Source organism: Molossus molossus, unplaced genomic scaffold (genome assembly GCF_014108415.1).
Source record: "Molossus molossus isolate mMolMol1 unplaced genomic scaffold, mMolMol1.p scaffold_m16_p_8, whole genome shotgun sequence".
Taxonomy (NCBI): domain Eukaryota; kingdom Metazoa; phylum Chordata; class Mammalia; order Chiroptera; family Molossidae; genus Molossus; species Molossus molossus.
This window is the reverse complement of record NW_023425402.1, coordinates 27,281,063-27,296,256: the sequence shown is the minus strand read 5'-3', so window position 1 is coordinate 27,296,256 and position 15,194 is coordinate 27,281,063. Positions and strand designations below refer to the sequence as shown.

At 38.1% G+C, this 15,194-nt stretch overlaps 1 protein-coding gene across 1 annotated transcript in view; it reads right to left on the bottom strand.

Annotated features, from left to right (window-relative positions):
• The window catches only part of PRIM2 (DNA primase subunit 2), a 278,782-nt gene that overhangs the window by 222,860 nt on the left and 40,728 nt on the right, over positions 1–15,194 (bottom strand). The window contains exons 6-7 of the mRNA XM_036249061.1: positions 2,414–2,506; positions 2–139 (exon numbers count right to left, since the gene is read on the bottom strand). Of these exons, the coding sequence (XP_036104954.1) occupies positions 2–139; positions 2,414–2,506 (231 nt within the window). The remainder of the gene's footprint in view (position 1; positions 140–2,413; positions 2,507–15,194) is intronic.

Here is a 15,194-nt window from a genome sequence, read left to right as displayed (position 1 = left end):
CCGCCAAAGCCTTGGACAGTTTGGTTCTAAATTCATTCAGAACGATTGCCACAATGTCCTTGAGTGGTACATAAGCAAAGCCGTCTTCCAAATAGACTTTCCTTCCTCGGAATAAATCCAGAGCGTCAGCAAAAGGGATCTGAATTCAGAGCGAAACGGGGGGAATAAGCAGTACATATTGAAATTCTCCTAAGTCTTCATATGTACCAAGTCTAAATAAAATTCTTCCTATGAGAAATTCATTAATCCCAGCAGATCAGAGGGGGGAAAAGATCAATTAGCATAAGGAAGAAGTGGAAGTCCAGACGTGTTTGTTTCAGAATAGATGTAGTGAAAAATAATAAGTTAAGTTAGAATGCTTTATTTTTACTTATCTCATGAATTCACAAATTATAGTGCCCAGGATTTCAAACTCCCAACTCAAGCCCCCTAAGCATATTGCATCCCCCTCATACGACATAGTCCACATTTTATTCTGCATCAAGTAGAATGCGAATAAGTATGCAATATGCTCATTGCTAAGAATTACTAACAAGTGAAGTAATACAAATTTCTTTATCTATGTCTCCATCTTTCTCTAGAGAAATATATTGCAAATGCTAATCTCAACAAAAAGAAATGAAAATAATAATAAGCATTCAGTTGTGCTATTAAAATAAGTATTTGCCAGTACATATTTTTCAAAAGCCAATACTACCCTACATACATTTTTAAAGTTCTATGAACTATACTAAAATTTTAAGATGTCATCAGAATATATTAGTGAACTGGGAAAATCATCTTTACTCTCCAATAGCTTTTCCCCTTTTTAAAAATGAGGTAGCCCAGCTAGTTTGGCTTAGCAGTTGGAGTGTCGGCCCATGGACCAAAGAGTCACAGGTTCAACTCTGGTCAAGGTCACGTACCTCGGTTGTGGTTTGGGCCCTGGCTGGGGCCATGCAGGAAGCAACCAGTCGATGTGTCTCTCTCACATCGATGTCTCTCTCTCTCTCTCTCTCTCTCTCTCACCCCCCTCTTTCCCTCCCCCTCTATCTGAAGATAAATAAATATCCTTTAGTGAGGATTAAACAAAATTGGCTATTTGCCCAAGTTTTAGGGAACAGTTAAATCTATATGCCTGTCATTCTTCAATATAGCCAATGACTTCACACGATAAATACATCATGTGATTTTTAACAAGATTTTTTTTATAAATGTATAGATTTGTACGACCACAAAGCAGTCCTTGTCCTGAAGCAGGTCATCGCGCAGTTAGAAGGGAGGGGAGACCCCGTGGGGCGCCAAGCAGCTCTCCAGGGCAGCAGGTGTGCGACACTGCACCACTCAGGACACGTCAGAGGACGAGGTGAGAGGCTTCGTTTCGATAATCCCAGCAAGAAGAGGAGACTGAAGTTTGTAAACGTGAGTTTCAGTCCAAGCTCTGTTACTCACTAGACTTAGGATTTCAGTGCATTTAATGAATGCTTCTAAACCTCAGCGGCCAGACCTGTAACACCAGGACAGGGCAGGAAGGGATGGTCTAAATGACCCCCATTACGGGTTCCTTAGCTCTAATATTCTATGACTCTAGCTTATTAGGGTGGTCACAATGGAAATAAAAATGCCTGAGCAAAGCAGAAGATGATATGAAGGCAGAATAATGGGAAACGTGGGACGTGGGAGGGGTAAATACCGATCCCCACACTCTGCGTTTGGAAGGCTGACTGAACGATGGCCTAACTGGCAGGAACAGGGAAGTCAGAAGGGGGAGCTAGTGTGGAGGCAGGACTTGAAACTACTGGCACTCAGAACGATGAGTACACTCTTCTCAAAGGAAACTGGGGGGCTGCAGCTATCAAATTTTAAAATGACTTTCAGCTCGCCCCTCTTTCCCTTCTGGAACTATTTAGTCCAAAAACCATTTAATGGATTCAAGCGAAGCCAGTAATCTGTGCTGAGGGACAGACAGCAGCAGAGGCGGCCCGTGCAAAATGCTAGAACCAGGAGAGCAAGCGTGAGAGCCCAGGTGCAATGGGACCATGTTCGCAGGGGGAGCCAGCCCAAGCATGGTGTCAGGCCCGGCAAAGGCAAAGACGGCTTCGAGGCGAGCAGTGGCCCAGAAGGAGGGAGTGGCGGGAGTGTCCTGCAGGGAGCAGCCCAGTGTGCAGTATAAAAGCCTGGGCATCCGAGGAGAGAATTCCTCTCAGAGAATGGACAGCAAGAGGGGGCCGGAGCCCAGGCAGGGTTAGGGGTGTCTGTCTAGGAGAACAGCTCAACACAGAATGTTGGCACACTTAGTGGGGTGAGGATGAAATATGCACAGGAGAGGGAGAGACCGTGGTGACAAGAGGCTATACAAATGGGTTAAGTAAGTATATAAAGCTCATTGTGATATATTTAACAAAACCTAGAAAGTACTTTAAAGTTTATATACCTTATAAACTGAATCCACCACAACAGGGTCAGTTAAACTGGGTGATGAAGCAATAAGCTCTGTGTTTCGAAGTTTCTTCTCTTCATCACTTATCTAAAAGAAAACAGATTTTATATAGTTTAGAAAGTAAAAGTCTTCACTCAATGTCAACACAATACTTTCCTGTTTTAGAGAAGATTCTATATTTTTATTAAAAAAAATTTAAACCCTGATCTTTCAAATCATCCCTAATATGATTACTAAATCATTATTGTCATTAATGAAACCAAATATGAAAAAAAATTTTAATTCAATATATTTTCAAATTTCTACTCTGACAGTTTCTGCCAACATACCAAAAGAGCAATAGAACAGAGAGTATTATAATATAAAAGAAAAAGAATTATAATAAAAACCCAGGTTAATATAGACTAAAAATGAGCACTATCTGAATTAAAATACTTATTTCTAGTTAAGAGTGATTTAACTATTTCTCAATTTTCTAGATATATAAAACAACTCCAAACTTAAAATACTAGTTTTACTAGAAACTATAAATCTATTATCTCAGACTATAGATTTAAAAAGATTGATATATCTAACTAAAGATTATAAACTTCTATACAGAAAAATAAAAGATCTGTAAATTAACATAAAATGTAAATGACAAATTAAGGGAAATTTTGACATCTGAGTTACTCTCAATAAACCACTTGGAAGTATACATAAGTACTTGTAATCCAAAAGTAAAATACAGCCACTATTCATGTAAGTGAAAATAATAAAAGTAAATTAAAATAATAATATCATATTGTTTTCTATCTACTAAAATGGCCAAAGTTAGAAAATTTGAGGGTACACAGTGTTGGGACAGTCTTCCCAAATGCACTGACAAACCATATCAAAAATCATTAAAACATACAGACCTAACAGTTTTACTTCCAGAATTAATCTTAAGTAAACAACAGAACAAATGCCCAGAGAGAAAAAATTTTTCTTCATCACAATGTTATTTATGATAATAAGAAGAAAATCTATATGTCCAACAACAGGTGTTTGGGTAAATAAATTGCAGGAGACCTTGATGTTGCAGTTAGGCAGGCTGTTATTATTCAGATCAACCTCTCACAGAAATCAAAGAGAAAACACTGATACATTTTTTTAAAGCATCTTCTTTACAGCACAGAAGACTAATAAAGGAAGTCAGGCCCACATGAAGTAGGGTATCCAATTTCACTTCATTTGAGACACTCCTGATCAAACGCCATGAGGTCACTAGAAAAAACCCAAGCCTTGAACTGATTTTAAGGTTGTCCCCGATTCAAATGCACAGCTGCCTGGCAGAAGCAAACTCAAATCCTCTCTGGAGGAAAGTACATTCACAGCATGCCTCAAAGGATTCCCACAAATACACTTCGAAATACAAGGTCAAGCACACTGCATTTTATATAACAAGGCACACAATAAAACATCACTTCATGAACAAAAACAAAACAAAAAAACAGACTCAGAGCATATATGGGTGTAAAGAAATAGAAGACAAGTGATGACAGCTGTATGAATGGGAAACTATAAAAAGTTATTTGAGAAAGAAAAGAAAGAAAGGAAAGAAAACAAATTCTAGAAACAAAAAAAACTCAGGAACAAGGAATTAAAAACTCAATGGAATTATAAAGAAACACCAAGTTTAAGTTCACACAAACTAGGTAATTTAGACCAATCCATTTGCATCAAACATCTCATACGTTACTCAGGAATTGCCAGGCCAACAGTCAAGGGTCTGTCATTTAAAGTCCACTTTCATATTTGCTGATTCTGGGAAAGCAGCTTCAGAGAGTCTCTGCCAAAAGTGGATACACGATCCCCTACTCTCTAGGACCCTGAAGGACTTAGGTGGGGATGAACCAGAAGTTTATCAGCTGTCATATGGATCTACAGTCCAGTTTCCAATTACCTACTGGGCCAGGGACCTCCGATTATTGATTTAATTAAAGTTATCATGGACTATCAGTGCCCTGAGACCCATGAAAGAAACAAACAAAAACTCTTATAGAGGAAGACACAATCCTCCCAGGCCTCAATGCAGCCCTCCAAATAGCTTTCAAATACCATCTCTAGTACGCAAAGATGAAGCACACAGGAAACAAGACTCCATGAATGAGACCAGATAGGGAAGACCAAAAAATTAGTATAAGGATTGAAAAAGAAACAAAACCGTCATCATTCACAGATTATATGACTAATATCCTTAGAAAAGCCGGAAGAATACATAGATAAATGATTATACCTGTTGATCTAATTAACCAAGGTTTTTAAATATAAGGTCAAATATAGAAAAACCAATCATATGTTCAAATGCCAGCAGCCAAGTTCAATAACAGAATTTTTTGTTGTTGTTGTTAATCCTCACCCAAGGATATTTTCCATAGATTTTTTCTGAGCGCAGAAGGGACGTGGGTAAGGGGATAGAGAAAAAACATCCAAGTGAGAGAGACACATCTATTGGTTGCTGGAAATAGAAGCTGCAACTTAGGTACATGCTCCTTGACCAGGAATCGGACCCTCAACCCTTTGGTCCACGAGCCAACACTCTAACTACTGAGCCAAATAGGTCAGGGCAATAATAGAATTTTTTTTAAAAGTACCATTTACCAAACCAAACTAAAAATATCAAGTACCTAGGAATAAACCTAACAAAAGATGAGTATGGTCCCCACCAAGAACTATAACCTTACTCAGGGAAACAGGCAACAACCTAAATAACAGATATCCCATGAACATGCACCAAAAGACTTATTATAAATGTTCCAATTCTCCTCCAATGGATCTACAGAACTTCAAACAAAATCACAATAGCTTTTCTGAATGTCTGTGTCTGTGTGTGAGGACATTTACAAGTTGGTTCTAAAATGTACATAGATATGCAAAGAGCCAAAAACAGCCAAGACAAATATAAGGAAAAGACAGTCAATCCAAGAAAAATAAGCAAAAGATGTGAACAGGCACTTTACATAATGATAAAACTCAAAGGGTCAATAAATACATGAAAAGATGCTCAACCTCCTTAATCAACTAAAACCAGAGTGAAATCCTCAATAACATAACCATTCTAATGGCTGTGTAGTGTTAACATTACCGATGGGTGACAAATGTTGGTGCTGGTGTAGAACAACTGGAACTCTAGTTTTGGTGACAATATAAATGGTACAGACACATGGGGAAAAGATCTGGCAGTTGTTTATAAGGCTAAAAACATCTGCCCCTATGACCCAGTAATCCCACTCCTAGGTATTCACCAAAGAAAAATAAGAGCATATAACCACAAAAAGATTTATATGATCCCGTTTATATGAAGTTTTAGAACAGGCAGAACCAACATGGTAGAAAAGATTTGAGTAGCGGCTGCCTCCTTGCGGGCCGAGACAAAGATCTGTTGACATGCAGCGTGAGGAAACTTTCAGATAGTAACACTGTGTCTCTTGATGAGTTTAAATTGCACAAGTTTATGCATTTGTCAGAATTTATGAATTAGATATGCTGAAGATTTGTGCATTTCATTGTATGTAAATTTTACCTTAAATAAAAGAGGACTGTTAACAAACACTGAACTCTAGTTAATGATACACAGGCTGTAGTCTTTGGTGAGAAGTGATCTGATTTCTGCAACTTATTTTGAAATGGACTGGGGTGGGTGGATAGAGAGATGGATGATAGGTGATAAAAACAACTGTAGTAAAATGTAAATTGCAAAATCTAGGTAGGGAATATGGATATCACTATAAGATTCTTGCAAGTTTTCTGTATGTTGAAGTTTCTCACAATTTTTGGAGGCAGAATAACACAATGAAGATACTACAATACTCCCGCCGGGACAACTAAAACCAAATTGGAAAATACAGGCAAGAATGTAGAGCAATGGGAACTCCCACAGCACTGACTGGAGTGTAAATTGGAATAACTACATTAGAAAATTTGGTATTATCTCAGGAGTTGAAGGTAAACACCCCATAACCTGACAATTTTACTCCTAAGTATAGACATCGAAGCAGAGATAAGCAAACCTTCTCCAGACAAGGCCAAATAGTTCATATGTTAAGCTTTGTGAGCCACAAGGTCTCTCACAAGTACAGTTTTCTGTTGCAGCAAGAAAACAGCCTATGTAAACAAATGAACACAGCTGTGTTAAATAAAACTTTATTTATTAGACTCTGAAATTTACATTTCAGATAATTTTCCTATACCAAGAAAAGTTATTCTTCTTTTCATTTTTTTCCAACTATTTAAAAATGTAAAGGAGGGATTAAAAAAATAAAATAAAATAAAAATGTAAAAACCAGTCTAGTTCACAGACCATGTAAAAAAGCAGGCAGCAGCCAAGATTTGACCTATGGTCCATATTTGCTGACCCTTCCCCTAGAGCAATGAATTTCAAACTGTACTATTCACAAGAATCTCCTGGAAGGCTTATAAAAACACAAATTACTGGGCAGCACCCCTAGAGTTTCTGATTCATAAGTATGTGGTAGGTCCCAAGAATAGGCATTTCTAACAAGTTTCCAAGTGATGGGAACGTTCCATTTCTCAGACCAATGCCATAGAACAACATACAAAGAGGTAAACATGCACAAGCATTACTCATATAACCATAAAGCAACATCTTCATAATAACCAAAAATTGGAAACTCATAAATCAAAAGCAAAATGAATAAATGTGTGGTATAGTCAATGTAGAATATGGTGTAGCAACAAAAATAATACAACTTCAGCCCAGCCAGTATAGCTCAGTGGCTGAGCATTGACCCATGCACCAAGGCGCCAGTTCGATTCCTGGTCAGGGCACAGGCCCTGGTTGTGGACCCAATCCCTAGTGGGGGGCATGCAGGAGGTGGCCAATCGATGTTCTCTCTCATTGATGTTTCTATCTCTCTCTCTCCCCTCCTCTCTTTCTAAAAATCAATAGAGAAAAAAATAATAATACAACTTCACCCAATGTGCATAATCTGAACTATATATTAAGCAAAATAATCCATGACCAAAATAAAACATACCCAATTATTCCATTTATATAGTCTTGTTTGTTTGTTTTCAAATATGTTTTTATTGATATTTTTAGAGAAAGCTAAAACATCGATGTGAGAGAGAAATATCAATCAGCTGACTCTTGCCCTCCCCTACTAGGGATCGAGCCCTCAACCCGGGCACGTGCCCCGACCAGGAATCAAACCAGGACCTCTCAGTCCATGGGACGATGCTCAATCCTCTGAGCCACACCGGTCGGGCTAAAGTCTTATTTTAATACAGAAAATTATATGGTTTAAGGATTAATACTCAGGTGGTCAACTAAAGGAAAAAAGGTAAGGCAGTGGTTACCGTAAGTCACCTAGCTTTCTTCCAGGCGAGGGGAAAAGACTGCTGAAAGGGGCACAAGGGATCCAAGGTGACAGCAACGCTTTCTTCCTCACTGAATGACAAACTAATATACTCCACTTGTTTTTGGATATGTTTTATTTCTTAGTGCTCTAAAGGTTAAAAGGTATTTTTTTAAGCAAATGAATTGTGCTATAATAAAATATCATGCAGTCAGTAAAATTCCTTTTAAATTATGGAAATTTATGATTATTGTTGTGAAAAGATGTTTGTGAAATACTGCTAGGTGAAAGCAAATTAAAAGGTAAAAGTGAAGTAAAATAAATCTTTTACCAGATTCCAAGCATGTGTTTATACATAAATTTATGCATGGAAAAAGTCTACACAAAGTTGTAACTAACTCTGGGCAAAGAGATTAAAGATAATTTCTATTTTCTTTTTTATACTTGCACATATTTTATTAAATTTATCCCTTAGATATTTCATGTTCTGGGTGTTATTATAAATGGCATTTTCTTATTTCATTTTCTAATTGTGCAAGGCTTTCTTGTATATCCTTTTAATTTGTTCATTTACTTCAAAATTAAAGATACTGTTAACTAGCTTAAGTCGAAAAGTATTAGCGTGACACTGTAGAATCTCCACTTTTGGCATGCCTAGTGATTTCCACAGTCACGCAAATCTATTGAGTCAAAGACTTGTGTTTCTTACCACTAATATTAGTTAAGCATTTCTTTCTGTTTTTCTATAGAAGGTAGAAATACAACAGAAAACTGATTTTCAAATGCATCTTTAGGAGCAAAAATCTTTCTTCAAAAGAAGTCTTGCCTGGGAGGATATTATATTGCAGAAATCAGAGAAAAAAAATACTCTGGTTGCAGTACAGCTGGGCCCAAGCACTGCCAATTCAACCCACTATCACTCCATCCCTGCCCTTCTATGACCCATTTCTAAGTACACTCAGAAACAACCCTACAAGATACTTAAGTATTTGCACAAAGAACACATAAAGCCAATGAGAGCAGTAAACTGAAACCAAGTCACTGGCTGGCTGACAACTCTCACCACTGTGTGCCGGCTCCAAACACTTCTCGCGGGTTATGTGCAAGGTGAAATACAGCACACAGGAGGTAGTTTCAGTGTGTCAATCAGTTCCAAGGTCAATGAGAGCTGAGGCCCATACATACCATCCGCTAGTTAATATGCTAACCATATTACTTATACCATCTCAATTTACCAACTACCCTACAAGGTAGATAGTATCTTAGTTTTACAGTGAATAGGTAAGATTTAGAAATTAAACTGGATTTCCGACCCATAAGGCCATGCAGTTGCCAATAAACAAAGTAATAACACTTTGCAAGAGAGCTAAACAAACATGTAACATCAAAATCAATGCAAGAGAAAGTCATCAACTGAAAACTGTCACTCCAATCCCTTTTGGGTAATGAACAGAATAAAAATACAGAAACTAAAAATGTAATGCAGCCCTGACCGGTTTGGGTCAACAGAGCATCGGCCTGCGGTCCAGAGAGACCCAGGTTCGGTTCCCACTAAGGGCGCGTACCTCTGTTGCAGTTTGTCCCCAGCCCTGGTTGGTCATGCGGGTGGCAGCCATTCAACGTGTCCCTTTCACATTGATGTTTCTCTCTCTCTCTTCCTCTCTCTCCTTCCCACTCTATCTGAACAAAAAAATGGAAAAATGTCCTCAGGTGAGGATTAAAAAAAAAAAATGTAATGTAACTAGATGTCATAAGAAGTCTAATAGGTAAAAGTCTGAAAGAATGTCGAGCACATATTACATATAATTAACACTCTAGAGTGTTTAAATTATGGCTTAGCAATACCAAATATTTCTCTAAGAGCTCACACCAGATTATTATGCTTTAGTATTTGCTTTGTTTACATATATCTGTTGACAGTAATTTCTCTACTTAACTATTTACCTTTTATTTTGCATTCTATAAGGGAAATCCTTCAAAACTCAAATACACAACAAGACACACTCTGCAGATAATATCTGAGAGAAGGTAACTATGTCTCCTACCACTTTTAGAGCTGGGTTGTAATTCTGCAACAGCACTGATAAAGAAACAAACTGATCAGGGAGATTAAGTTAAAAGAAGAAATCTTCACGTCTCCATGGTCTTTTCATTATTTTTAAGAAAATTACCAATTTAAGTATAAAAATATATTTCCAATGTGTTCAATGGACACTTATTTGAAATTAAATAGAATCTTACTATAGACACTTCTCCCTACCATTAACTAATAAGAGTAATCATAACTGACTGCATGTACCATTTTTGCCCAGTTTTGACTGAATCTGACAAACTTAAGTTGAGACCAACGATGGCCCTAATAATCACTTATTACTGCAATAAAAAAAATAGGTACCTTTGAACATACAGATGTTTGTCCATATAACGTTTGGGTTCTAACTAAACAAATCACAAGGCAACATGTAAGAATGCTAATACTTCTGGGGTAATATAATATCTTTCCTTTCCCTAAATTCAACTCAAATATTTATATAATACCATAGGTGTCCATAAGCAATTAACTGCTTACCAAGTAAACGTCAGGGAAGAAGAGAAAGCACACACATCAGTCCAACTGTCGTACAACAGATCACATTAGTTACAAGAGACAACTTGTTCAAATAGTCTTCTGCCTTAGAAATACAGTCAAGGCTCAATTTAAAACATCTCAAGACCATGAATAAAAATTAGGGTATATTATTAAAGAATGTAATGAGATTCTTTCATTGAAATATAACCCCCCAAAAATAAATTATCTAGTCTTGCTTAGATTAGAAATGATGGATAAAATTCTAAGGAAATCAACATGTTTCTAAACCGTTCATCCAACACAACCAGGTACATCCCAAGTCACATTTCTGCTATCTAAAATTCATGTCTTTTCCTGAATTTTAGCTTTCCAGTAATTGTTTTTCCTTGGTGCATTAATAAGTTCATCCATGGCCCTGGCCGGGTAGCTCAGTTGGTTAAAGCATCATCCTTACATGCCAAGGTTGCAGGTTCAATTCTGGTCAAGGCACATTAAGAAGCAACCAATGAGTGCATAAATAAGTGGAACAACAAATTGATATTTCTCTGTCTCTCTCCTTCTCTCCCTCCCTTTTCTTCTCTCTTTAAAAAAAAAAAAAATCAATAAATAAAAAAACTTCATCTATTTGTCATATTCTAAATCTTAATTCATCTATTTAGTTATAACCAAAATTTAAATTTCAAAAGTGAATTCTCACTGAAAAATGTGGGGTAACTGTCTGAGAGTTTACTAATCAGTGTAAACTGCTATTAACTTCATTATTTCAAATTTTTGAAATAATCTTGAGGCCCTGGCTCAGAGGTTAGAGCATTGGCCTGTGGACCAAAGGGTCACAGGTTCAATTCCCGGTCAAGGGCACGTATCCGGGTTGCAGGTTAGATCTTAGATCCCCAGCCCTGGTCGGGGTCCCTAGGGAGACAACCAATCACACTGATGTCTCTCTCTCTCTCTCTCTCTCTCTCTCCCCCCCCCCTTTTCTCCCTCCCTCTCTTCTACTCTATCTAAAAAATCAATGGAAAAATATCCTCGGGTGAGGATTAACAAAAAAACAAATACTTAAGATAATCTTGAGTATTCTCTTTGCTTTCTGGCTAAAAAATACTGGGAAAAATATAAACATATTTCATTCTCAGACTCCCTTAATGAGATTACCCACTGCATGCCTCAAAAATGCTAATCTTCTGAAAGAACAAGACAAAAGTAAATGACTTCCTGCTTCTACTAACAAAGAAGCTCATGTATGAGAGTAAAAACAGTTATAGTGGAACAATTATAAAAGCAGAGCAACAGAGTGGAAAGTATATAGTTTTTGTAATTGCAGAAACCTAAGTTCAAATTTTAAACAAGTTAATTAACCTCTTCATACCTCTCTTTCTCCAGTAAAATGAAGAAAATAGTACCTACTTCATGTAGCTTTTAAATAAAATATAGAAATGTCTAGAACAGGCATAACAAATAGCATGCCCCTAATAAATGGTCAATATTTATTATTACTATCAGCAGTGTACATTTTGATTAGCCTGTTTTCCAGGTTTTTCCACAGAAACAAAGTGAAATGTTTCCTGCATCTAAACTGGTTTTAATAAACTTTTATTAGTTAAAACTACTAATTTTATTAAACTAACATAAAACTGGTCTTTAGGGGGAGTTCAAAATAACTAATAAAGCAAGCTAGGTTATCACTGCAACATCTTACAATCAAGATACAGTTAGTTCTCACTTACCATCACTGAAGGTTCTGTGAGTTTCAGGGAAACAAAATAGAACGAAACCAGTTTTACCAGAGGCTAATTGATACCAACTAGAGTTAAGCTCCTACAGCATCTCACCAACATCATGACAAAATGACGTTGAAGGAAATGATGTTCTTTGAGGACCTGCTGTGTATCATGCTTCACAAAATAAACACCTTCCTAAACAGAGGTACATAAACCAACTGCTCTATATGGAATCACATTTCCTGAGTGACTTACATTACTATTCCAGAGATGCTCAGCCTTCACTCTGATTAATTTTTAATCAGCAAAGACCCAGAACATTTGAGCTTTGAAGTTCCTCTCTTCCCACCACTATTCGTGAGTCCCCGCCCCTCCACCCCTGTGATCTATGCCCATCCACTCAGTGATCAGCACCTGACTGTTTCCAATGGCATACAGTATAATGGTAGAATCTTTTTGTCAAGGACAAATCACACCAAGCTTTAAAAGTGTGGGTAAAGTTTTATTTCTATATTTTGTAATTATATTATTTTATATGCTACCTTACTCACAGAATTAAGGATTTCGACCGTGTATTTTTTTATTATTAAGGGCATGCTATTTTTTATATTCTTCATCAAACCAGAAACTGCAGGAGCCATCTCGCTCTGCCAGTGCTCCTGAATGGGGACCGGGAGCGGGCTGTGGAGGCCAAGGCCCCGCACAGTAGACACACAGGTAGTGACCATCCGTGTAGAGTGTACCGCTGTTCACCCCGTGCAGAGCCGTCCCTGAGGAGTGTTTTGCATCTCCTACCTGCTGGACTTCCACATGGCCGTGTAAGCTGCTACGGCCCAGTGAAATCTAAAGGGAAATGACATGTGTCACTCCCAAGCAAAACCTTTACAGCACATGGCTTTCCCACTTCTCTCCTCCCTCTGCCATAGCAACTGGTGAAGTTCCAGATAAAGGCTGCTCAATCTGCCGAGTTGGCATCACTATGACACAGAGCAGGGCTGCTGATGGCCACAGGGGACAGAACGTGAACAAGGATCAGCCCTCTTCAGGGGTTGCTGAGGGTTAGGGATTATTTGTTACCACTGCAGAAGCTACCCTGACTGGCGGAGTCATCTCCATCCTCTTCGGATCATACATTGTTATCAATAAAACATGTTGAGCGCATACCTCCAATATATGTATACTTATTTAAAAATACATGTTGTAGCCCGGCTGGTATGGCTCAGTGGTTGAGTGTCCACCCATGCACCAAGAGGTCACTGGTTCAATTCCCGGTTGTGGGTCTGATCCCCAGTGAGGGGCATGCAGGAGGCAGCCAAGCAGTGTTCTCTCTCATCTATGTTTCTCCTCCTCCCCTAAAAATCAATAAAGAAAAATAAATAAATAAAAAATAAAAATACGTGTTGTATTTATTTCCTTCCCACACTCCCAATGTTCATCTTGGGTATACCACTTTGGAACTATGACACTGGGCTTCCCAGAGATTTATTCTATAAGTTTCTAATCAATAATGTTTAATCATGTTTATAAATAATGTGAGGTTTTCTACTTGAATGCACATAGCTCGCTCTCTCTTTCTTTCTCTTTCTCGGGCCTGAGTCCTTAAGCAAGAATGTTCCTCAGATTTGCAGCAGATGCTTTCAAAATTACATTCTTGGTGCCACCTGGACCTACAGATCGACGATCAGATGTACATTTTCTTTAAAGTTCGTTAGTGATTCTGATACACATCACCAGTGGAAAGAATCATCTTTTCTAAAATAAACTTGTCATGTCCTGAAAATATCACCGTTAATTCTAACATTCAATTTTTTAAATAGAATTCATTCAATCTTCCTAAAGCACCTACTAAGTACCAAGCACTGTTTCCAGCAGATGGGATCCAACCATAATCAAGGAAAATAAACTGTCCTCATGAAGCTCACATTTTAATGAGGTGAGACAGACAATCAATAATAAATAAGCAAGAAACTAGCAGGTAGCAAGTTATGATGAAAATAAAACAAGAAGAAGCGCTATGGATGGGTGGATTTATACTTGCAGGTGTGTGGTCAATTAAAGCCTCTCTGAAGAAGTTACATTTAAATGGAAACTTGAATGAAAAGGAGTCAGCTATGCAAACCCACAGCAAAAGCATCCCAAGCAGAGGTAGGAGCTAGTGCAAAGGTCCCAAGGGTCCTTTTTCCTACAGAGGAAAAAGGCTGGAGAGTTGAAGGAACAGAAAGGTGGAGGGAGGGCCGAGAGCGGCAGGTGGGGAGCGGGATGGGTTGCGAGAGGTGGTTCCGCAGGTAGATGGAGCCCGGACCTGGGTGAGATAGACGATGATAACGGGAACTGTGCATTAAGCAGGCTTTGCGCAGAGCAAAGTTTAGGTCTGATTACACTGCTTGTGCTGAAGACACTGCCTTGGTAGTTTAGGGGAAGATGACAGTGGCCTGAACTAGAGAAGCGCTGGTGCAAAGAACACAAGCGGAGGGATTTGGGGTGGATTTTGGAGGTAGCGCAGACGGAGAGACTGCGAATGAAGGGGTCTAGAGAAGATTCCTAGGACTGGGGCTTTAAACACTGGACACACGGTGATGCCATTTACTTGACGTTTTTCTTGATCCTCATCTTGCTATTTATATTTTACTTCCATAGAGATTTGTCATGTGTGTTTGTTGCGAGTCACCTCAAATCCTTCGTGGAAAAGGGCAAGGCATCAGTAAATGTAAATAAATTATTTAACTACCAGTTTTTCTTAAAATGAAACACATTTGTACTAGCAAGTAAAAATGCATGTTAACTCCAACAATATTAAAACTATAATTAAAACAAATAACTAATGAAAAGACTGTTTAAAACATCCAGTGTATAATGAAACCATTACGATTCATTTCTTTTATAATGAAATAAAAAAATGTGCGGAGGAAGGCCTTGACTGATAGCTCAGTTGGTTAGAGCGTGGTCCCAATACTCCAAAGTTGCGGGTTCAGTTCCCCCCACCCCCCAGTCAGGGCACATAAAAGAATCAACCAATAAACGCATGAATAAGTGGAACAACAAATCGATGTCTCTCTCTCTCTCCCACTCCCTCTGCCTTCCTCTCTCTCTCTCTAAAATCAACTATATAAAAAAAAAATCTTTTTAAACTTGTGGAAGAAGCAAAT